Source organism: Scomber japonicus, chromosome 16 (assembly GCF_027409825.1).
Source record: "Scomber japonicus isolate fScoJap1 chromosome 16, fScoJap1.pri, whole genome shotgun sequence".
NCBI lineage: Eukaryota > Metazoa > Chordata > Actinopteri > Scombriformes > Scombridae > Scomber > Scomber japonicus.
Genome location: NC_070593.1, coordinates 10,847,351 through 10,872,039, shown reverse-complemented (window position 1 = coordinate 10,872,039; position 24,689 = coordinate 10,847,351). Strand labels below are relative to the sequence as shown.

The following is a 24,689-nucleotide window of genomic DNA, read 5'->3' as shown; positions in this document are numbered from 1 at the left end:
ATTGAAAAACACAGAATCAAACAATGACTAGACGGATGCGGACTTTCCCTTGTGGCAATTCAAATGAATCAGGATGTCAATGTAGGACTGGTCATTAGTGAGCTGTACAGTTTTTTCAAGTCACTTGCAAGGATATTAACAATTCATCATTAATACTTTTTATCGTGATCCATGATAAGGTTTTTTAATGTCCCATCCCTAATTATGATGCTACTGCTGAGTGCAGACATCGGCATCTCCTGAAACTCTGAAAAGATTGACTTAAGCTGACTTTAAGCTTTAGCAAAGATTGACTAACTTTAAGATTCAGCTCATACATGTTAGAATAATATAAATAATATTGGTTGATTGAGTTTATTTCATGACATATGTACAATAGGACTCTCAAAACTAAACTAAGGAAGGATAAATTCTTCTCATCTTCATAACTTTGTCTGATTTTTGAAACTTTGTATGATCTTCATATATTAATTAACCTTTGTTACTGGTTAATACACTGGAGTAAATGGCATTATAAAATAATATGTTAAACATGTCACACTGGCGTGCTCCTCACTGTGTGTGACACAGTGTGTGTTTGTGCATGTGCACTGTTGATTGACGAGTGTAACGGATAATTTACTCCACGGTGAGCTGCCTGGTTAAATAAATATATCTTCTCCTCTTTTGCAGGTCCTGCTGAGGTTCCCATGATGTCCCCAAATGGGTCAATCCCCCCTATCCATGTACCTCCAGGATACATCTCACAGGTTTGTTTGTGTTTGTGTGTCCCATTCTTTCCTCAGCCATAGACATATGACTTTATGTTCGTTGTTAGTTTCTGTTGTGTTTGTGTGGTAGAGTTTCAATTACAATTCCAGTCAGAGAAACACAGGGGCTTCTTAAGCCATCTTGTGATCTTGTAATGACTCTTAGAATAATATTTTCTCCCTAACATAGACATAAAAACTTGCTAATGAGTTGAGTTCATTTAAAATGTTTCTAATGCAAATATATTAATTATTTTTTGTTAATCAGGTCATCTGTGCTAGTTGAGTAGCCTGCCTGGTTTGTTTTGACATACTGATGCTTGTGTCCTGAGAGCATTAAGAGATTTGAAGTAAACACAAGGTATAGCATTTGGAAATTACACATTTCTGTGGAGCACCAGCTGAAGAGATTTTAACTGTTAGACTGAGTTTATTTTTGATGAACGCCTACCAGAAGTCTGTCAAGTGGTCATCATTAAAAGGTGGCAAGCATGAATATGATGGAAGACAGACTATTTGTGGAACGCCTTGTGCGTGTCAACCGCACTGAAAGCATGCTCCGGGCATTACACTTATCCTGGCTGTTGTACATCAGGAGAGAAGTAACCAAGGCGACCTCCTCCCCCAACCGAGCACCAAGTAGGAATGTGCTGAACTTTCGGTCTCAGGGGGGCATTTGTTTTACTGACTCTCTAATATATGTATGAGGTCGTTCTCTATCTGCTGTCCTCATAAAGGTAGGAAGATGAGTAAAAAGAGTTTGACAAGGTTAATGGATCAACACAAGTTCAATGGACTGTCCTCTCAAGTATAGTTTAACAAATACTTCTGCGGTCTGCATGTGGTGGGATTGTGTTCTTATGCCAATGGAAGTCAGGTCATTGGCTCACCGTGGGTGTGTGTTTGCCTGTGTGTGGGTATGTGTGTTAGTAGGGACTCGGCCAAGTGTGAGCGGGAAACACTGTCACTCTTACATAAACAAGCCTGATAGGGGAGACAGGCAGTGGGTGGGTAGGTTTTTGAGGGGGTGAGGGGTGGAAGAAGGGATGGATGGAGAAAGAGCACTGCGGTGGTGGAAAATAGTGCATTGACAGATGGGTTTTGCACATGCGTGTGTCTCTCTGAGTTTGTGTGTGTCCTTGATTTGTGCTAATGGTTGCATTGTGATGGTGTTTATGTCCCTTCCAGCATTATTTGAAATATGTGTGTGTAAAACATTGCCAGGAAGTGTTGCGTGGGCATGTTGGTCGGGTCCACATGTACTCATGCAGGGACTTTGCCCTTGTTTCTCTGTAAACACTCTGTTTTTCTGCGGATGAGGGACTGATTGGGGGGGCCTCCTCTTCCTCCACCTCCTCCACCTCCTCCTCCTCCTCTTCTTCTCCCCCGCTCTCAGTTTTTCTCACTCGGATTACCCTCTTCCTCCCCTCCTGACCCTCTTTAATTCTCTCTCTTCTTTCTTTCTGTCTGTCGTATTCTGGCACTGAGTCTGTTGATCTCCGTCTTGCCTGTTAGTGCGTGTGGGGGTTTTGGGGTAGTGTTATTTGGTGTGTGTGTGTGTGTGTGTGTGTGTGAAAGAGAGAGAGACTGGCGGTTTGTTGTTGTTAGGGACCAGCAGATGACTTCCCCTCACTGCAGGGAGTGTGTGTTTGCTCTCTGCTTGGAATGCAGGCCTGTGAGTGTCTGAATAGTTGGAATGTGCGTGTGTGTGTGTGTGTGTGTGTGTGTGTGTTTGTCCTAGTCTGTGAATGTGAATACATGTATGGAATCTATGTTAATTCGAGGCAGTTCTTTGAAACTTGATGTTATTGAAATCTGCAGACCATCTGATGACAGCATTGCAGAGCTTGTTTTCATCACTCAAGGGGCCAAGGCATCCTGTTTGCGTGGTGTCTCAGTTGTTCAATAAATTATGCATTTTTATTCCTTTAACTCTTAGCTACAATTCAAGAGAAAGAACACCTGCTGTTATGAAATGATTGACAGCAAAATAGTCTTTAGGTGATAGCCATTAAAATAGATTTGAAATTTTAACCCTTATTCACATCCCTCTTCTGAACTGAATTGCTCACAAAATATTTATTGTGGTGAGGTGGGGTGCATAATAAATCAAATAGTATGACTTGAGCTTTGCAAAAATGCTAGTTGCTTATCTATGCGATAAAGTGTTGGCCAGGAAAATAATTTTGAATTTACATCAAACTTAATCATAGTTCAAATCTGCATACATATCTGTGTCCATCTCCACACCCATTAGTCTCGTTTGAATTATTCATTAATCACTGATCATTTGTGATTGCATTGATATGCAATGCATATCATAATGAAGAGCAGAACCGGAGCTTTGTAATGATGCTTGTCATGGTACATGCTGAATGGTACATACTGATCTAATTCCGTTATGAAGACAGATCAAACTTCTGCAAAGTAAAATCTTTACTAATTTCTTCACCAATTTCCACACTCCTGCCTCTCAGTTGAATAAGTCATGAAGTCTTTATTGCATCACAACATGCCGCATATCAATATAAACAGCAGATCTTATCCTTTCTGATGAGACCCGTTGTTTATTGCGACAAAGCATTGTTGAGTAATCCGGTTTTGACATTTCTGCATTTTGTCCAGTATCGGCCTGACATTACATTCTGAATTGTACGTAAAATAAACACAAAATGAATGTATTTGCTTTTCATTGCAAGGATTCAAAGGTTGTGGTCAAAAGACCTGTGCAGGGCACCTGTTTGCAAATAGGTTCATGTCCAAATGCGTGAATACATTTACGTTAGGCAATAAGCACATCTTTTTTTCAAAGTCATAGTAGTATCCCATCATCATCATCATGATTCTGATATTACCAGATTCCAGACAATCCTATATAATTGTAAAAAGATATTTCTACTGCTAGCACTTTTTTCCTAGCATTTTATGATGAAACACACGCCAAAACATAACAATTTCACTAGACGCAATTATTTCCCTCCTTGATATAAAGGATAATATTAAAAAAAGAATCTTGTGAAATGGGAGATCTGGATAGCAGAGACTGTTTTGAAAAAAAAAAAAGATATAGTATAGTGACTACCCTTTTAATCTATAATTTCTAAGTGTTTTGTTTACTGTGAAATTCCAGGAGCATATCTTATATTCCTCTCACAGTCCTCCCTTTCTTTTCTCTTCTCTCCTGCAGGTTCTGGAGGATACCACAGGGGTCCGTCGGGTGGTGGTGACCCCACAGTCTCCAGAGTGCTACCCTCCCTCCTACTCTCCAGCCCTCTCCCCCACACACCACCTGCCCCCCTATCTGACTCACCCTCACTTTATCCCAAACTCTCACTCTTTCTACCCCCCTGTCAGCCCCGGGGATCTGCCCCATCACCAGTACTACCAGCACCACCTTCCCCCCATGTACGGCGATCCAGGTACTGACATGCTGACTGGACACAATTATTAATCCAATTGTTAAAAAGTGTTTTTCACAGATTTGAATTGTAATTTATTCTCTCTTTTCCTCTCCAGAAATCATCCCAGTTTATGGGATGTCTAACTACATAGGCAGAGAAGAGACATACAGTAAGCCACAGCCAAAAAAGATAAAGGAACAGAGACTAGAGAGACAGAATCGGCTTAATTCCCCTCCCTCCACTCTCTATAAGGGCAGCCTGGGGCAAGCACACAACGGATACAGGTGACCATACTGTTTCTGTGATATACCTCCTGGTTGACTTTTGTCTTTCTGACTGATAAATTGATGTTTTTTTCTGAGGTTGGCCATTTGATCACAACAACTCATCTGTATATGATATCTCTGTAAAACACTATAGAGGAATTTAGTGGAATCAACTAATCTTCAAGTTGTATTCGTTTTAAGTTAATTTAATTTTCAAGTTTTAATTTCCAGACCACATCAGAGTTGTTGAGAGTGACAATAACTCAATCAATTAAGTTTTTAAAGACACATGATCAGCATATTAGCAGACCTCTCAGGATGCATTGTTTGATAGTTAAGGCCATTCAGAGGCTCCTACTTGTTGAAGAAAATAAACTTTCTGTGTGACTTTAATACATGTTAAGATAAGTCATGGTCAGTTTGTGCTCCTGTAATTTACCAAGATCATTGAGAGCAGTATGACATGCTGTTTTTCTTCTGAGTCTGGTAATAAAAAGCCATCTCTGTTAGCTGAGAAAATGTAAATAGAAGTCAAGTTTGACCATAACAGTTGTCAAAGTGAATTAACAGATGTTGAGTCAACTTAATATCTCAAGTTTATTGAGCTTATCTCTAGTAGAGTTAACTTGACTCAGGGAGCTTTACATTTTCTCAAATGTTATGTTCACTTAAGTCATGTTTAAGGCAGCAGAGGAACTTATGTTTCTAAGTTGAACCAACATTTCAGTTTTATATGATTCTAGGTGACATTTTGTGACAAATACCAGAACATTTTCTGCTAAAGACTTTTTTGATTGTCTGTCTCTCCAAAGCATGGTGTATTCCTTCATAGCTGTTATATATTTTTTTCTCAGTCTGCTTCTTATTGTAACCCTGCAATCCTCTGTGCATTTTTTTCTGTTCTCCTCACTAATTTGAAGAAGCCAGGGCCCAGTTGGTAAAAGTGAATGTCACATACTTTCATAATCAACATTAAACACTGTTGCAATTTTTTTTTCTGGTTTAGCAACAAGTCACACACCCCATCGCTTGGGTCAGTGGGGTCGGGGGGCGGAGTCAGCAGTACTGGAGGAAAGAAACCAGAGAGAAGACTCCGCAGTCCACGAAACAGTGAACCAGAGACACACACACAAGGTAGGGGACACACACAAAAACATAGAGCATTGAGAGAAACTGGCACACACTGTTAATGTACAGCAACACCTTTTCACAGTGTGTTTGAATGTTTTCCTGAGAAAGCATTGATTTTGTTATTCAGGCTTTTTTTTTTTTTGCTTTTATACATCAAACAACACCTACAGTCAATAAGTTTCATAGAAGTCAGACACAAACCTGAACACCAGACAGAAATACAGGGACAGATGAAAGGTGCAAAAGAGCATCATTAAAATAGCCAAGTGCAATGTGCATGTATAATTCTAATGCATGAATACACACATACATGCAGAACATCTGACATTAACATTTAAAAAGTTACACTAAAATCGACAGCAAGGAGACAAATGTCAATGTCTGCAAAATGCTGTACTTTGACATGGCTTCCTGTCAGAAAACATCACTGTAAGATGGTTTTATCCTCCAAATAGAGGATATCTCGACAAGGAACAAACCCTTTCTCTTTTTGGATGAATATCCTCTCTGACCCCTCTCTGTCTGTCTCCATATTACCGGCTTTGTCCTGTTCAACCTCCGAGTGCCCCTTTGCATTCAAGCGGGCCAGATAAAACACACCTTTCTCTCTTTTTCTCACTCTCTTTTTTTTTCCTCTCACAGAAAGTCACCCAAAAAATGAATGGATGAATACAGCCTCACTGAGGTGAAGGGATCCGGGAGGGGGGGTTGGAGGTGGGACGATGGGGAAGTGGGTAAGAGGGGTTGTCTGGGTAACCACATAGCTGAACCTGTCCCTGAGCGCTATCGCTTTACCCTCGCTACAATACCGGCCTTGTTGGTGAAGGCTGAGCCACAGAAGGGGGGGGTGAGAGAGGGGGGAGGGGGAAGGGGGGAGGGTGGGCACATACCTGTAGAGTCTTGCTTGAGATGAAGGAAACCTTTGAGCTCGAAGATTGAAACACCGTAGCTCAGCCTTATCACACACACGCACACACACACACACACACACACACACACACACACACACACACACACACACACATACATACACACACACAAAGTAATACACGTGCAAAGACATGAAGGTGCTTACTTGTGGTAGTGTTCCTGTTTAGTGACATGTCTTGATGGGTCAGATGTATGTCTGAGTTATTAAAAAAGTATCTTATTTTGCACATACACACATAACACACATGGCTGTCTGTGGAGGTTATGACTGATAAAACATAAAGAGGCACATAAATGAATCTACTCCCTCACTGTAACTATCAAAGTTTTCTTTAAAATTACCCACCCCATAAAATTTAAGTTCAGTCTGTCACAGCATGGCGTCACATCAGAGGAATAGCCCTTCGGCAGTGTGTGTGTATGCGTCCCCAAATCCATGCGATTCGAATAAAGTTGAAGTGCAACTCAAATGGCCATGTTGTTAAGCAATTCTATCTTGACAGAGCTGTTTTGAATATTGTCAGGATCTTGATGGAAAAGTTGTTGGAAGTCCGTAAACACAAATGGGTAGTTTGGTTGAGGTGGATGAAAACTCATTGGAAAGGTAAACCAAAAAAACCTGTTTCCTCACTTACTACAAGCAATATCTATCCCTGCAGATTGTTTTCAGTTTTATATTGCCATCAATCTGTCTCCACCTCAATAAAATAGTGAATGACATTTTTTTTGCTATCAGCATCAAAAAAATGACATGAGAAATAATAGTAACAGAAAACACAGTCAACAGTTTTGTTACAGCAGAGCATGGTCCCTATGAAATCTAGTGACTAGATCTGACATTAATTGGCTAATTTAATCAAACGTTTTTGATAAGCAGTTTTTTAATTCAATTGTAAAGCAAAAAAGAACACTCTCTGTTTTCTAGTTTCTTAAAGAGTATTTCTTTCTATTTTTCCCATTTTTTATATCGCTGTAAAATTGATACAGTGATACATTGATTGCAGTCCTATACTTCACAGCAGCATCCATGTATTTTTAATATTTTGGGCACCACATGTAAAATAACATTCACCACCATTGTTTTGTGGTTGGAGGGTGTTTGTTTTGAGTGAGCTGCCCCTTTAAACATTGCACATTAACATTTGATTAAATTTGCGTTTCCTCTCAAACACTTAAATGCTTTCAAACCTGCAGAAATACAAGTATGAACAACTGCAAATGAAAAACATACACATACAGAAGAGGCAGTGTTTAGAGAGTGGGGGAGACTCCACAGGTTCTTACAGTACACATACACACACACACACACACACGCAGACACACGTAAGCAAACTCCAAGCTAATCTAGCACACATAAACAGAGAATCATCTTAGAGGAATGCCAAAGGAGGAAAAGGAAAGCAGAGTTGACAGATCAGCTTATACGCTTCACAGTTTCATGTGGCACAGACTGAAGTCGAACAGAGTACTCAAACAACAAGAACATACATGACAGACAGGAGCATGTCAGCATGTCGTCAGTTGTCTGTTCTGGTCTACCAGGGTCTCAGTAGTGGACTGGAGATCAGGCTGAGTCAGCTAGATGTACCACACAACACACACATGCACAAACACCTCGTGACTGGGCTTCCTGTAAAACAATCGGAGCATGAGGGTCTAGAGGGTTGGCGGGAGGTAGGGGGGCAAACAGAGAGGAGAGAGGAATGTAGGATTTGAATGACAAACGAGAGGAGGGAGATACATGGAAGGTTTGTAAAGAGAGAGGAAAAAAAAAACTGAACCAGAACTCCTACATCACAGGGAACAGAGAGATGGAAAGACGGAGAGTTAAAGAGCAGAGTACAAACATTCCGACAAAGTTGCTGCTTGGCCCAGCGCATCCAAGTATGGTCCAACCCAGAATACCACACACACACACACACACACACACACACACACACACACGCACACAGCCGCCTACGCTTTGCCCTTGATGCCCTTGCTCTGTGTGCGTATACTGTATGTGTGTGTGTGTGTGTGTGTGTGTGTGTGTGGCTATTGCCCCAGTGCCAGTAAGGCAGCAGGCTTACTTGGCGAGTGCAGTGTCCATTCCCCAGTAAAGCCAGCTCTACAGGCCCTTTTCCTCAGAACTGAGCTGCTTGCTGAGCAGAAACAGATGTGGGCCCCGTCCCCTCTGTTCCTCCATCTTGGCTCTGCATCATCACCACCGCAGATCCTGTCTCTCACTCAGAAAAACTGGGATTTCAGCAGAAACAGATGGACCAGCTCCCCCAGCTCCTCCATCTTTAGTTCTACGTCATCGCCGTGTGTTGTGAATTCAGGAGAAACCAGATGTGCGCACTGACTGCTGTGTCCACCATGTTGGCTCTGTTGGATGAGATATGAGGGAAATAAGAGGAGGGGTCATAGACGTTACAGTGGTCTGACAACTGTAAAAGCACATTTTATATCCACGTAATATGTAGAGGGAAAATGTAACTCGAGTTAAAAATGTGTATGACTAGGTTTCCTTTCCTTGGAGTGTACATTGAATCTTTTAGAATTCAATTTCAGTTGCTGTTACCGTCTTAACCAAAATAAGGGAAACTTTTCAGGCATCTTCAGAAACCAAATAAATGACTTAAAAGTTTTCTTCATTGACATACACAATGACAAAGTGCCAAGAAGGATATTTTGAAACAAGGAACATTTCATTTTCTATTAGCTCTTGCCACATTCTTTGCTTCAGACTTTGCAACAACATTCTGGTTATATATTTTTTATTTATTTATATATTTTCTGGTAGATTCATATAAAAATACAAGTTTCTCCTCCCTAGTTTGGTTTGGCCTACCTTTTTTTAATAGCCAACAACAACATTTGTGAAGATTTGGTTAGTCTGAGCAGTAATAGCATTGCCATGGACATTATTGCAATGTCTGAAAGACTGTGAGGTGTTCAGTATTTTATTTTTCCTTACCTTTACATAATTCTTGCCAACATTAAAACAAGGCTGACTTTTGCTAAACAGCGGCCACAAGTGACAACTACAGAGTAATTATACATGTTAAAATATATTAGGTATTACAGGAAGGTCAGTAAGTCAGTGAACTGATAAGAGTAGTATCAGTTACTAGACCAGATGTTTGGCTGGAACGGTACACAGATGTGTATTAGATTAAGCAAGGGTGTGTTTATACCTTTATGAATTTAACCATACATTTTTAAGAAAAAGAAAGTGTTACTTAAATTTGTAAGGAAAGTTTCAATTTCTTATTTCAAACTCACTCTGTTTTTTAACTTAGAAAACGTTAGACAAGCCTCAATTAAATCTCAGATCTCTTTTGCCTTCATGATTCAACTGATGTACTATAGTTTTTAGTCATGTAGATGGTGGCTGTTATTGAAAGTTACTTAGAATGAACCTAAGCTAAAACCACATTACCTAAACTGCAGGTAAAGAGTACATCAGGATTTAAAACATCAGGTGACTAATAATATTTAATACAAGAAGTTATGACAGATGCAGATATCACCAGTAAATGCATTCTCTCTTACGTCAGTGGCATGGGTTTTGCTCGAGTGCTTGTAGTGCTATTTTTTGACCCTGACAAAGTTTCCAAAGAACCACTGAACTGACACTTTTAGAACAATGACAATGGTAATAGGAGGCTTTTATAAAAATAAAGAAATAAAACACTGTCTTGTAATGTTTTGGTGACGTTATCCTCATTAGTGCTAGTGGCCTTTGACCAAACCATGACTCAGCTCCTATATTAACATCAAACTCTTCCAGCTCCTCCTGTTATAACTGTAGTAACAGGCCTGTCAATGTGTGAGCACACTCCCACCCTTCCCTTTCTGGCCTGTTTTGATGTGGATCACCATGGTGATAATCTCAGCCCCCTCCGAACTCCAACCCCTTCCCACAAACCCAAATACGGCCATGTTTGTAGGGCAAGATGGAGGGCAGTGGCATGGAAGAGAGAGGCTAGAAGAGGGAAATGACAGAGATAAGGCAAGAATAAAAAAGGAGAGAAATGAAGGGCAACAATGAAGAAAGACAGTAATTGCAGAATGAAAGAGTGAAAAAAAAAGGGGGGATGCTCAAAAAACAGAGCGAGAACAAGGGATGGCTTTACCAGCAGAGGAATGTCTTACCCGCTGATATCATGTAACAGGACTAGCGGGATTAGAAGGGGAGGTTGTTCTCGCCAATCACAATGAGAACACCAGACATTTCCCCATCCAGCTGAATGAACCTTGTGATACAAGCGATAAACTCGCTATGCTATCAAGCTACAGCACCCGACCGCTCTGTATTAAGCAGAACTGGGTTACATAATATTTTAAGTCCTTTCAACTGCTTCAGCATGGTAATATTGAACTTGACCTAAACAAATTAAGTAACTGAATAGATAAAATACACAAACCTCAGACATCTGGGGCTCAAGCGATTTGTGTACACTTAAGAGATTTGAAGTGGATATTAAAGTTCTGCATGCAACAGTTGAAGACCAATATTGGACTAATTCTGTAAAGTCTGTGTGACTGCTATAAACAAACATGAGCACTATTGAGAGGAATAAAAACCACTATATCCTTTTACTTTTTATTCGTCATTGAGCCGGACTTTGAATTGTTTCATGGAACAAAACGGGAAGAGAGGAGTCAAGAGGAGAGATGCACGCGGTCACAAATGCTTAGAGGAATCATTTCCAACATTTTAGTAAAGGCCAATGAGAGATTTGGCGAGAGAAAAGAGGTTTAATGGGAAAAACTGTGTTCATATTGTGAAAAACATGCAAAAATGTGAGATATTGTAGAGACATCTAATTATTTTTGCGCAATTGTATTTATTTATGGTAATATCACCATATAACCTCCCCTTTTGGTTTAAAATTCTACATATAGGATATTTAGATTCAAACTGCTATCAAGTTATAGTCGATCTGGCTTTGGCCATGAATATTTTATTTTCAAGTTTTCAATGTACAGTTAATAATGAATACCTATGAGATTGGTGCTACAAATGAAAGTTTCACATAGGCACTACTGCTTTAAAAAATGGTAACAATGAAACATCAAAATATTTAAATGTGTTCATTGTTGGTAATTGGTATGCACAGGTCACCCAGCAGACTACATGACAATCTATTTTCATTCCCACCGTCCACCATGTAGTTCACAATTGGAACTTAAAATATATGCATGTCTAGTGAATGAAGATCTATTTTATGTGGTAGAAAAAAGTTGACAGGCATGAATGTAAGGAAAAACAGAGAAAATAATGTTTAAAAGTTTTCACGGCCATGGTCAATTTAAATCTCTGTTCCCATCATTCAATCTGCATGCTTTTCTGTCTTTTCTGTTTTCTGCCTCTGTCACACGCTACATCTGCCTGTGCTGTTTATATATCTGACAGTGAATTGGTCTTCCACTCTGTCTGCCAGTCTGCAGTCTCTCTGTCTCAAGACCTTTTGGGCTGAGCAGGGTCAGATGGGGTCAGGGTTCTGAGAAACTCATCTCCCATAATCCCTGACAGCCTGGCCAGGTCGCAGTGCTGCATACTTACATAAACAGACATGCATACATGAGCACACTTTCATGCTTTTCCTGGTAAAGCAGAGTGTTTGTGCCGCTTGGCAGTTGAGATGCTCATCTCTCTGTTGTTAGAGGGCTGCTGTTGACAAGGTCTCTTTCTCCCTCTCTGAACATTTACATACACCAAAAAACCTGATTAAGGCATGGAAACCAGACTGTAATTACATGCTTTTATATTAAGACTAATTATTTTAGTTTCAGTTTAAATTGAGTATCATATATCATTATTTTGGACACAAGTAATGATCTTTCTTTTGATAACCTCTGTTACACTTTGTCTGCTATGCACATGCACACTTTTGTAAGTTATTCATGGCAAGAAATCAGTTTTCTCCTGCAGAAATCCAGCTGTGTTAACCAGATTCTCTCAAATCCTTACCCCAATTAAAGAAATTGGGTTTCTCATTTACATGATGTCCATGAAATCAGGTTATAGCATAACGACTGTAATAACCAGGTTGCATGTCTGCCTCAGTTATTGTGTCTCTTTCAGTCCTTCTCTTTGCTGGGGCTTTGAGTTTTTTTTTCATTTGAATATTATTATTTTTTTCTCTTCTCTGCCCTCATTTGCTCTCGTTCTGTACTCGTCTTCTCCATTTCTCTGTGCCAGTCTCTCTGTGTGCTCTCCCTCTGTAATCCTCTTTATAAACGATCAGGGCTCTGGCCATGAGAACCAAACCTTCACCATGACAACTACAATTTCAGGCATGTCCCAACGACTTCTCTGCCTTGTGTGTGTGTAGCCCAGCTGTTGAACAGATGGAATGCTCACTATGCAGCAGATGATAATAGTGTGGAATCCAAGGCTTGTGCCCTCTCTACCTCCATTTTCCTCTTCCCTCTCCTCCCTCCTTCCCCTTTCTGTCCCTGCTCCTTCCGTCCTCTCTGTCCTCTACAGTCTGTCCTCCCTCTCATCTCGATATCTCTCTCTCTATCTCACTCTCTTTCCTTCCAGCTGAGTGTCCGTCTCTTTGCTTTGTTCTCCCTGATTAGAGGCTTCTAAAGATGGGTATCATATCTCACTTTGTTCCTTTTTAGAGTGACACACACACACATACACACACACACACACACACACCCCTTGGCCCTGTATGTGTGTGGAGCGGGGGCTGAGTGAGCGGCCGTTGCCACATTTTTCACATTTTTTTCCTCTAGGCCTTAAAGGTCTTTTTCTGTCCCAGTGCAGACAGACTGGGACTCAGAGCCATAGGTCGTCATGCAGGAGGAATGCAACCTCCTTACTGTCTAAGTGACTCATTTTTACTGCAGTTCTATTTGCAATTGACGCCATTAATTTTAAAACGTGTTTGTCTGCAACATTAAAAATGAGTGTTGTAATCATGTCCATGTATTTAAAGAGGGCAGAGTGAGTGAGGAGGCATGGGAGGAAGGTATGAGACAGACGGAGACAGAAGTGTTTCCCTACTTCTTTCCATTAAAAAGAGTTGCAGTGGGAGAAGTTATTTTGGGTGTCCAGGATGAGGAGGGGGCAAAAGTTACGTTTATTTTCTGCGAAGGCAATATTTGGTGACAGGGGGTTGGAGCCTTTCCAAGGCTTGGACCGACATGAAAGACTCACATTGAATTATCAGTACAAAAAATATGAGCTGCTTCATTAGAAAATATCCGGTTCTTCGATTAAAAAGTCAAAGGTAAAGCTTGTGTACATTTTAGGGATGAAGAAGAAGACTACAACTCCCAAAGTGCATTTCAGAAAGAAGCATCCAATCACAATCACAGCTGGAAATCTTGCCATATGCACCACTAACTTTGAGGTGAAGCTAAACATTATGCTTCATAAAAACCCAATAAGACGTTCAAGCAGTTAAAGGGATAGTTAGACATTTTGGGAGATACACTTATTTGATGAGAAGATTGACACTACTGGCTGCAATGAGATATCAATCTTCTCATATGACTCATGAATAAGCATATTACCTTAAGTATCATTTTTAATTTGCTACAGCCTTTGATTCCCTTTGGGTGTCGTAGTATTTGGTCATTAAAATAAATAATAAGACTTCCATATCTTATTGTGGAGGACAATATCAAATGAAATGTTGAGATTTGGATTTACAGTACGGAAAATAACTTACAAACCTTCGGCTCTACTTCTCAGCTCCAGACTTCAGACTTGTCTAGAATATTTTGTTGTCTTTTAGGAAGGTCGACCTAGATTTGTGAGCAGTGACTAGTACTATAACTACTACTAAACTGAGATCACTGGTACTCATCTGCTTTGCACCTCCGTATGATGTCACATAAGGTTGTACAATCCTCTCCTCACATCCTCGTAAGCCCTTTTCTCCCTCTCTCCTTTCATCCCTCTCTTTCTCCTCCTCTCTGCTGATCCCTGGCTCGCTCTTTGTCTCTCAATTTCCTTGTGTTTTTGTACCTAATCTCTTACCCAGACTCCCCTCGCCTGTCCTCTCTCTCTCTCTCACTCTGCAGTCTGTCCCTCAGTGTCTCTCTTTCTTCCTCTAAATCCCCTTCTCGCCTGGTTTTGGCCCGGCCTGCCGCTCGCCCCCCTCCCCAATTCCTCATTCCTCTCCTTTTTCCTGCTGTCCGTTGCGCTCCCTCACTCCGTCTGGCTGTCCTCAGTAATCAAACACAGGCGGTCAGACACAGACAGGATGTGAGGTCAGACGAGAAGAGGAAGTGAGGGTGCGTGGGCAGCACATAAACAGAAAAGAGAAGAGGTGAGGGACAGTGAGGACAGAGAGAGGTGTGTGTGTGTGTGTGTGTGTGTGTGTGTGTGGAGTTATACTGGGAAGAGATTCAGTTTCTGTTTCAGCCGTCAGCAGCAACTCTTTGTGGTTGTTCTCTATATTAAACACTTAAGCAGCTGGACTCAGCAACCACAACGAGTCATAACACTCAGTGGTGAGGTAAAGCAGTAGTGTTTTTCAAACTTTATTACTGGTCTCCTGAAATATTAAATAAATCTCTCTCTTTTGTCACAAACTGAACTTGTAGGTCAGCCAACTTTTTTTCATGGTACTGAAATAATGTCTGTGTACAATTGTTGAGGCTGTAACTTGATACATATTGTGTTTTGGGTTATTCAAGTTAAGAATTTTAACCTGAAAGTAGAGTTTTTTAAGGTCCTGCTGGAATGCAGCTGTAAAATAAAACCTAAGTACTAATTTAGGCTTGATAATGAACCAAATGTGTCAAATTAATGACAATGTGAATCTCTCACTCACCTAAATTTACTTTCTTTACAGTTTTCAGGTGGAAAAAAAGAAAAGAAAAGCCAAAGAAAACCAGCAGCAGAGTTTTTAACTTGAAATAGGCCTAATGCAATGTACATATCAAGAGTAAACCAGTGTAAGGAAGAGAGTGTCATTTGTTGATGCATGAAATATATATCATTATATTCATTATCATTGAGAAAGATATGACAATATACATTCTTTTTTGTAGTCAGTAATCTTTTACAACCTTCAATAGATGGTGGTGCACATCTTGGTAGTAAACTGGCTTTATTAATAGTTTTGTCATTATATAAGTAACAAAATTGCACAATCCTCATTAAGACATTTTCTACATTTCCAAACTATCACTTTTTGAAGGGAAAAAAAACATATGTTGTACCAGCCTCTGCTTCTTGACAAAACAAAATGTGATTCTTATCATTGCATTTCATTTCCAATAACGTCCACAAAAAGTGTTTGTCAGCCATGACTGTTGTTTGATTATTAACATCTGTTGTTTGCTAAATTTCATAGCTGATATGATGCTGTAATGGAATTCCACCTCTCCCTGTCTTAGCAGTGTTAGCTGCATCAGACAAGTAGCTACAGGACTGCGGCAGTAAACAGGCCATATTCTCTTTTTTCACTCAGCTGTGATGAATGGGTGGAATAAGCTGGGTCAGCCTGTTAGCTGACAGAACTGTTCATGTCTGGAGCTGTGAGTCTGTCTTTATTCCATAAAAGAGAAAAGCTCAGTTTTGTCCAAATGGATGAAAAGGGATATGTGTGTGTGTGTGTGTGTGTATGAAAAAAGTGCACTAATGAGCCAGTGTGTCTAGCAGTGATGCAGAATGTGTACTTCACCTGTTGAACTCTATCCACATTACTGGCCCCAGCACACACGCACACAGTAGCTTAACTCCTCTCCTCCTATCACCCATCACCAATCTCCTGTAACCTGATACTGGGACTTTGGAGACCAACACACACACACACACACACACACACACACTGCTCTTACTTTTTTTTATTCTGTCTAACACATGTACACGTACGCATACACACACACACACTGAGGTCAAGTTGAGGTTGTGCTTCCATGACATCACTGTTGCCATGACTCATAAGCGTACCCCCAGGCACAGTAAGGCCCTCTCCTCCACAGAACCTGTCAGAGGGACTTAGCCAGTAATACACACGCACACACACACACACGCACACAAATGCGCACACTTCCTCACGCACTCACACACACACAATTGCTCATTCATCTCTTAATCTGAGCATACAATGATCTTTCAAACGCAGACACAGGTGTGTATTAGTCTGTGTTTTGTTTGTTTGTGTTCATGCATGTGTGAATGCCTATTTGATGAAAATGTTTGTGTGTGCCCCACAGTCTCCTCAGTCCTGTGCCACAGTACCACACTAATTAAACAGACTGGGTTTCATACAGGTCCTGTATGACTGACCCTCCTTCACACACACACACACACACACACACACACACACACACACACACACACACACACACAGAGAGAGACCCACACACAAGCACGTACACATCCTGTGTGATTTACAGTGGTCAGACTCAGATGGAGAAAGCAGGCCTCCTCTGGTCTGAAAAACCTCAACTTAGGGGATCACACAGGGGGGAAATACTTCCATTACCCACACATGTGCACACACACAAACTTGCACTCGCCCTCCTAGCAACCCCTAGTGTCCACTAAATCACCCTCAGACACGTCATATCTCTGGACCAGGCCTGTGTGTGGGTGTGTGTTTTTATGCATTTGTTTATGCAACATATAAGTGTGTGTGTGTGTGTGTGTGTGTGTGTATCCCTTAGAAAGGAGCACCAAAGCACCCCAACACAGTCAGCTGGTAGAGTAGAAAGAACAATCACATTACGTGACAGTATTTAAATTATTTTTATTTTATAGAGTATAAGTTACTTCAGGACTGGTTATTGTTTGTCTGCATTTTTGAATAAATTGAATAATGTTTTACTCAGAAAATAGTTCAGTCCCCCAGAGTTCAATGTAACCTCTTAAAATTGCTTGTCTTGTGTGATCCAGAGTCCAAAACCTCAAGATCACTCCCTTCTATTATTCAATTTAAAGGGTTAATAAAAGTAAAACACTTGAACAGATCCAATAGTTGCTGATTGATTTAGTTTATGTTTCAATGATCAACTAATTGATTCGTCAATTAATCTTTTCAGAACTAATGGCCTTGTTAACATTTAAATCCATATTATATAAGACATATTTTCATATGAATTAATGCTGACACCAAGGCTTAGTGTTTTGTGTTTTGTGTTTTGTGTATTTAAAAAGTACTATATAAAAAAGTTTCTATGAGAAGTTAAGGTTATCTACGTAGGTTTGGGCAGATTTTATAATGGTACATTCAGTATGTCCATGGCTCTGTAATGTCATGCATAATAAGCTGTATTGCTGGGCCACAAAAACACTGCTGACGTCAGTTCATTCTGCGGGTAATTATTCACAGGTGTAGGGACAACTGATTGAAAATTATACATAATAATAATTATGATAATGGTTTTCTATGCACCAAAGACTCCAAAGGTTAGTTAGATCAGTTTCTATACACAGAACTGAATAGTCATGTGAAATATGGACTATGAGTCATTTTTTTTATTTTTGGTAATCCCCGTTTTATTGCTCTAGGTCAGGAATTCGTGACTAATGCTTTTCTGTGGAACGCTGGATAATTTAGTGCTTTTTTCCAAGGGCTGTACTCATCATCACTTGATGAGATGAAATAGGTGGTTGCAGAAGAAAACAACTGTTGCATCACACACCATGAGACAAAACACTTTTTTTACATTTAGGTCTGCTTTAACTCTATTTTAGGCTATTTCTTTTTTTTTTCTCCAGATGTTTGAATTACTATTTGGACAGATAATATCGGTGGTGATTAGGGAGTCAAAACTTATTTTTTTGACTCTCTGACCCTGCAGTTACCCAATCTAGATGCAAACCATGGCTGACCTTGAACAATAATGAGCCGTAGATTTTTAGATATTACAATAACAGGGGTTGTGGGAATTGAAAAACATCTCCTTGTCAATCATTCCTATTCTCAACAGTTCTGCCAAAATTTCTATTGTGCATCTGTTTTGAAACTTGGGATCGTCAAATTTTTCTTTTCTTTTTTTATTCAAATTAAAAAGCCACAAGTCAGAATCAAATTGAGCAATGTAGAACTTGTATGCGCAGCTCAGCATGTATCAAATAATATTTGGCACAAATGCCCTCATGATCTCTCTTCATGTGTCACGTATCAGTCTCTCTTCTTTCCTGATTTTTACAAAAAAACTCCTGCTGGTGATTTTTTAAATTAATGACTCTTTTTCTTCCTGTCTCTGTCTCCTCAGATCATGATACAGAGGGGAAGCGTGTTCAAGATATGCTGTCTGCAATCGACAAACCACAGGTTGGTATGCATACCTCTTCCCACAGCTGCACACACACAGACACACATACAGATATAACCACTTTAATTATTAATCACCTCTCTGTCTGATGCAGTCATAGCTTTCACATGAATTTTTATGTCTTTTCCTTATTTCTATCCTGTCACTGTGATTAACATAAAAATCAGATGCTTAGACTGAAAACAAAACTGAAGTGACTTGTGTATGCAGGGCTATAGTTGCAGTTGCAGGGAGGGCAGCTGTTCATTTAAGCTCTGCTCACCCTGGCCACAGGAGGGCAGCATCTGCTCATCCATTCCCACTATGTCTCTTTCACCCAAAAAATCACTGTAGGAGCTTTTTATTTTTTACTTCGCCAAGGGGGATGTGAATGAATGGACATGCGGACAGGGTTTGGTAGAGAGGAATTGCTCTCTCACAGTTAAAGCAGTTTGGTCAGCAGACTGTGCAATTGGACCATTTGATATCGGTGAGTTTATAACAGCAGTTGAAATAGACATAACAAATGGAGTGATGAGAGATAGAGAAAATTGAGTCTAAAAAGAGAGCATGACAGAGAGGGAAAGACAGAGATAAAAAAAAAGTAGTTTTAGCCCTGCATGAAATCTGAAGTCGATGTGAAATATATATTTATCTGCTGTCATTCCCTCAAATGACATCGACACTGTTAAAGCAAGTTTATTATAGTTGGCACTGAGAAGAGAAGGGTAGAGGACTATTCTGAGATCTGCTTTTATCAGTGATTGGAATTCCATGTCATGAACTGTAGATGTGATGTTCCTTCACTTTTGACTTTCCCTTAACATAATGCATTTATAAAGGAGGTAGTAGTTGGAATATAGGGGGAAAAAAGCAGCAAAAGTGCTACTTGATGGATTCAGTTGTGTACCATGCAGACACAGTAGCAGGTGTTTCAAAGGCAGACGAGAAAATTTAAGTGTTTACAATATTACCTTGCTCCGTTGGTACTATTGTTTACTCCCATGGCAAGCAGGTGTGCCTACTTCAGCTGAATTGAAATGTAGGAAGCAGTGCTGCAGAAAGAGAGAAGTTAACAGGGAGAAGGAATCATTTTCTCTTGAGTACTATTTGTCCTTTAAAGAAGATGTATCGAAAACTTATATAAACAAAACCAATAATTACAGTAAGGTAAGATGTTTATCCAGGTTGTTTAGACCCTGTTATTAACGTTCTTATTTCACACCACTATTCATAGACTGATTAATGGCTAAAGACGCCCACTCCAACATTCAAAAGCCATCTCCATATCCACTGGTCCTTCACTAATTGGACCAAAATCACACCAACAGCTGTGGATAGCACTCTGCATTTAGCAAAGAGAATTAAAATAACAATTAAACTATAAAATGGACTCATCATTGACATTAGCAGGAAACGTCCCTCACCATTGATACCGATAGACATGTATGGACGTGTGCAAATCAAATCAGTTTATCCTGGGAAAAAAGAATGGTTCTTTTTCATTTTTACTTCATAGCACATTCTATGATTTTGAAATGTAGCAAAGGAGATGTTATTTTCAATGTTTTCTCCATTATCTAGGGTTAAGAGGGAATGACAAGATAGCACCAGTGCAGACACACTGCCAGGAGATTTTCTTGTCCACTACCACTCTGGGCTGACTAGTGTTGGACAGCCCCTATTAAAGCAAGTGGATTGACTCAGGAGCAGGGGCTGATTAGGTTTTGAGCCAGTTTTCAACCTTAAAACATATTTTTCTGTCATAATGCTGGTGTATGCCCTTACACCTATGCTGTTTAAATCACATTGCAATTGGATAAATGGTGTGAATAGACATAAATTCAGTTATTGTATGGATATGTGAGGATGTAAGAGATGGAGTGAATGGTCAAATCAGTCATTAAGTCTCTCATCCACTGATGGTGGATATACAGTATGTTCTCACTGATTCTCTTTCAGTGGTAACAGCCAGCATAATCATTATTAGATGATGGACAGACTGTCTCTCAGGGTCATAGGTCAAAAGAAGCGCAGACCTTTAAATGGTGGCTTTCATTCTTCATCTCGGTTTTTATCTTCTTTATCCCTTCATTTCTTAGTTCTTTGTGCTATTTTCTTTTCTGTTTTGTATGCATGTGTCTTGTCCTCAAAGCCTTTCTCTATCTTTCCCAATTTGTCTTCGACCATTTGCCCTTTGTTTGCATATATATCTAGTCTTATCTTCCATGGATGAATCACAAAGTCACAGTGGAAATACTGTACTGTTTAAGTCAAGTGATTGATAGACTGAATGTAAGAAAGTAGAGTTATCTGTGAATAAATTACATCAAAGATAAAGGCATGTGGACACAGTGATGTGATCTCATAAAAGTTAATCTTTACGATCAAAATTCTCAATAAAATGACATGTCTGTCTCTCTGTCTTTTCCTTTCCGTCTGTCTCGCTTCCTCATAAACTGTCTAGGCATGGTTGTGGTTAGAAATGCCCTCAAGGCACATTCATCGCCTGTTCAGTGGATGTGGAGTCTGGAATGGCAGCAGACTGTGCTAAATCACACTAAATTGGCTCGCCCACCATGTGCTGCAACTAAAACTCCCATAAACATGCACACACTTGCAGACATATGCATACACACACACACGCAAACACACAAACACCCAAACACACAAACACACAGGCTTCTTTCTTGTGTTTCTTCTTTTGATTTTCTTGTTGTTTCTGGGAAGAATGTGCATGAGCTGGGAAGAGTAGGAATGTGGACTACAATATGGAGAAATAGTTTAAATTACACATTGTGTTACCGTGATACTCATCCGTATTCAAAATTGTAGTAAAATACACACCTCCATAGAGCGATTTTACCTATTCATGCAGGTGGAACTACTATAGCCTTGTATGGAATAGAATTACTTACAAATAAAACTATATTAAATGAATTGTCCTGTGAAAAAATGTGCACTTGGTTTCGTTGTGTGGGTGTATAAAACATATACAGAATATTATATTTGTGTTCTTCTTACAGGTGTCCAATGTGCAGGCGCGGGCTGCACGATTGTCCTGGGTCCCCCCGGCAGGCCTGGTGAACAGGCATAGTAACGGGATGCCTGTGTCCTGCTCCTATGAGGTGTCTCTCTCAGATAAGGGACGTGACGGAAAGTACCGCCTTGTATACAGGTATGAAATACAATCCACGACAAAATACATTATCAACTGCAAATACACCTCAAATACAGTACGTTAAGTACACTAATGTTGTTGTTTTTGTGTGTGTGTGTGTGTGTGTGTGTGTGTGTGTGTGTGTTACAGTGGCGAAGAACTGGAGTTTCATCTGAAAGACCTAAGGCCAGTAACAGAATACTACGTACGGTAAGGACTTTTTTCCAACTTGTCCTTTTGGGTGTTAGGTGATGTTATTTTATTTTATATATGTAGTGTCTTCAAAGTATTCTCAGACTAAGAATCATCTGAATGTTGCCTACACAAGAACCTTTCGTGTTCTTAAATGTTTGGTGTCTTTTCTTTGTTTTCAGGGTGCTTGCAATGTACAACTCGGTTCGAGGCTCGTGTTCAGAGGCCAGCTCGTTCAAAACACCCAACAGCGTCCCTGATGTCCCACTACCCCCGAAACTCTCCCACCGCAACAAGAGTTCCCTCACCGTACAGTGGAAGGTACGGGCACAGACATCTTAACATCCACAGATCCTCCTCTTCATTTCAAAGACTGCTCATATAGCATCTTAATAAACATCACAGTGATTTAATATTTTTATGTCTAACATGAGTCAAAACCATACATGGAATTCTTTATGTCTAATCCTGTGTATCTACCAAACTTTGTTCATTTACTGATATACCTGGCAAAAACCCCTTTATCATTTGATGAAAGTAAACAGTATGTTTTGCTTCATCTGGTTTATCTTGTAGCTTGACTTTATCAGGCCCACAGCACCTAATGCAGGCACATTTTTCAGGGTGCGTCCCTCCATCCTCTCTGACCTTTTCTTCACAAGTAATTCATCCAATCACACTGTCACTGATAAAGAGTGGCATCAGTCACCCAGACAGGATATGAGGCCAATAATAAAAGCACAGCAGGTATTTTGTCTGTCTCAGTGTCAGTTTTTTATCCTTGGCTAATCTCTTCGCCTCTCTCTTGTCTTTCCTACTTGGGCCATTTCCACCACCACAGCCCCCACTGGAAAACGGATCCAAAATCACAAACTACCTGCTCGAGTGGGATGAGGTAAGTCTCTCTTTCTCTTATACTTGATCCATCGTCTGCCTTTATTTCAAAAAATCACTTACACCTGTCACAGATGTCATTAAACAGGTGTTAACATTCAACTCCTCAGAAAAGATGTAATATACTTGTGAATGATGCCTTCCTAATCAATGTCTGTCCCTGCTCTCCTTCGCCCATTAATACTTTTTCACTCTGTCATGCTAATTATGCTTCATCTGTATTACTCCTTCCTTTAACCTTTTGTTGGGATTAATCACATCCCCTGGATCTCATCTTGTCTTCCTTTTTTTTCTCTCTCTCTCCATCCATCTTCCTCTCCTCTTCTTCTCCTCCACAGGGAAAGAAGAACAGTGTTTTCAGAGAATGTTTCTTTGGGAACCTGAGACACTGTAAGCTGACACGATTGTTCCCCGCCTGTGGCTACACCTTCAGAGTGGCTGCACACAACGAAATAGGCACAAGGTACTGTTGCCTGTTAATGATTACACAAGAACATATGTTACACAAAGACAAATGAAAAATGAATTTATGTATTCAGAAGGCATAGCGCTTTCTTGGTCATTGATTGTATTCTGTAGGAGCACAGATGTATTAAAATACATGACCACCCTTAATATGATGTGAGATGTCAAAACAGCTTTTTAATAACCATGGACATGCATGTATGATAGCATAATGTATTTTGATGTTAAAGTCTATATAAATTCATACAACACTATGATGATAGACACAGAAACATGCACCAGCCTATCTGTGTCTGTTATTCTGCATGTGACATTAGTCCTCTTCCTCTTTTGTTATTTTCTCTCCATTTCCCCTTTCCACTCATCCCCTTTTTATCATTATGGTGGGGACCATCTAGCCTGCAGTCATTTGGGTGACAGGAGGTGATAGAGGGGAGCGAGAGCGAGGGGGGCGATATTAGCTCGCCGCCTAGACTCAAAGCAGCCTTAATGCATCCTTCAGCTTGATTCCCTTTGAAGCCGTGGACACACATGTGACCAAACATATTCGCTACATGGAAAAAGTGTTATAACCTCTCAGACCTCTGCTGTGTGTTATGTGTTCAAATTATTTCTCTCCTGCAAATCACACATTTACAAAGCCCCCCATCTTGTCTTTTCCATCTGACGTCTGATGTGTGTGTCTGTATGTGCGTGTATCTCGTGAATAAGGAAAGGACACTGGCATCCGTGCTCATTCGAGATTTCTCCTCTATCTCTGTTGAATTTGTAATTCATACAGCACAGCCTACCTTCCCCCTTGCACTGCTCTCCCTCATCCCTCAAAAGTAATGATCCAACAAGCCAATACATCTTTTGAATAGAAACATAACAATGTGAACAATGTGTTTGGTGCAGTGGCTTCAGCACAGAGGTGGTGTTTTACACCATGGGCACCCTGCCTGCTCTCCCTCTGGCACCGCGGCTGGTCAGGGCAGGGGTGTCCTGGGTGACTCTGGAGTGGGGACGTCCTGAGGGCAGTTCAAGCGAGGAGCAGCTCAAATACACACTTGAGATCCAGGAGGACAACAGCGTGAGTACTGCAAACTCACAAATCTGCACTCATAGTAGCAAGTGCTGAGTACTGTAATCCATTATAGTAAATATAAAAAATTGGTTTAGTTTTTTTGTGTGTATGGATTATATCACAGCTGTATTATGTTATACTCTGCTGCTATCATTCTCTAGTATCTAGAGCCCCACAGATACTTGATTTGTGGGGCAGATACCAATATTA

At 40.2% G+C, this 24,689-nt stretch overlaps 1 protein-coding gene across 1 annotated transcript in view; it reads left to right on the top strand.

Annotated features, from left to right (window-relative positions):
* Nucleotides 1–24,689, top strand: part of fndc3ba (fibronectin type III domain containing 3Ba) — a 104,191-nt gene that overhangs the window by 46,420 nt on the left and 33,082 nt on the right. The window contains exons 4-14 of the mRNA XM_053335054.1: nucleotides 673–749; nucleotides 3,937–4,168; nucleotides 4,266–4,434; nucleotides 5,423–5,550; nucleotides 18,664–18,722; nucleotides 21,729–21,880; nucleotides 22,013–22,072; nucleotides 22,237–22,375; nucleotides 22,896–22,949; nucleotides 23,287–23,411; nucleotides 24,311–24,485. Coding sequence (XP_053191029.1) covers nucleotides 673–749; nucleotides 3,937–4,168; nucleotides 4,266–4,434; nucleotides 5,423–5,550; nucleotides 18,664–18,722; nucleotides 21,729–21,880; nucleotides 22,013–22,072; nucleotides 22,237–22,375; nucleotides 22,896–22,949; nucleotides 23,287–23,411; nucleotides 24,311–24,485 — 1,370 coding nt within the window. The remainder of the gene's footprint in view (nucleotides 1–672; nucleotides 750–3,936; nucleotides 4,169–4,265; nucleotides 4,435–5,422; nucleotides 5,551–18,663; nucleotides 18,723–21,728; nucleotides 21,881–22,012; nucleotides 22,073–22,236; nucleotides 22,376–22,895; nucleotides 22,950–23,286; nucleotides 23,412–24,310; nucleotides 24,486–24,689) is intronic.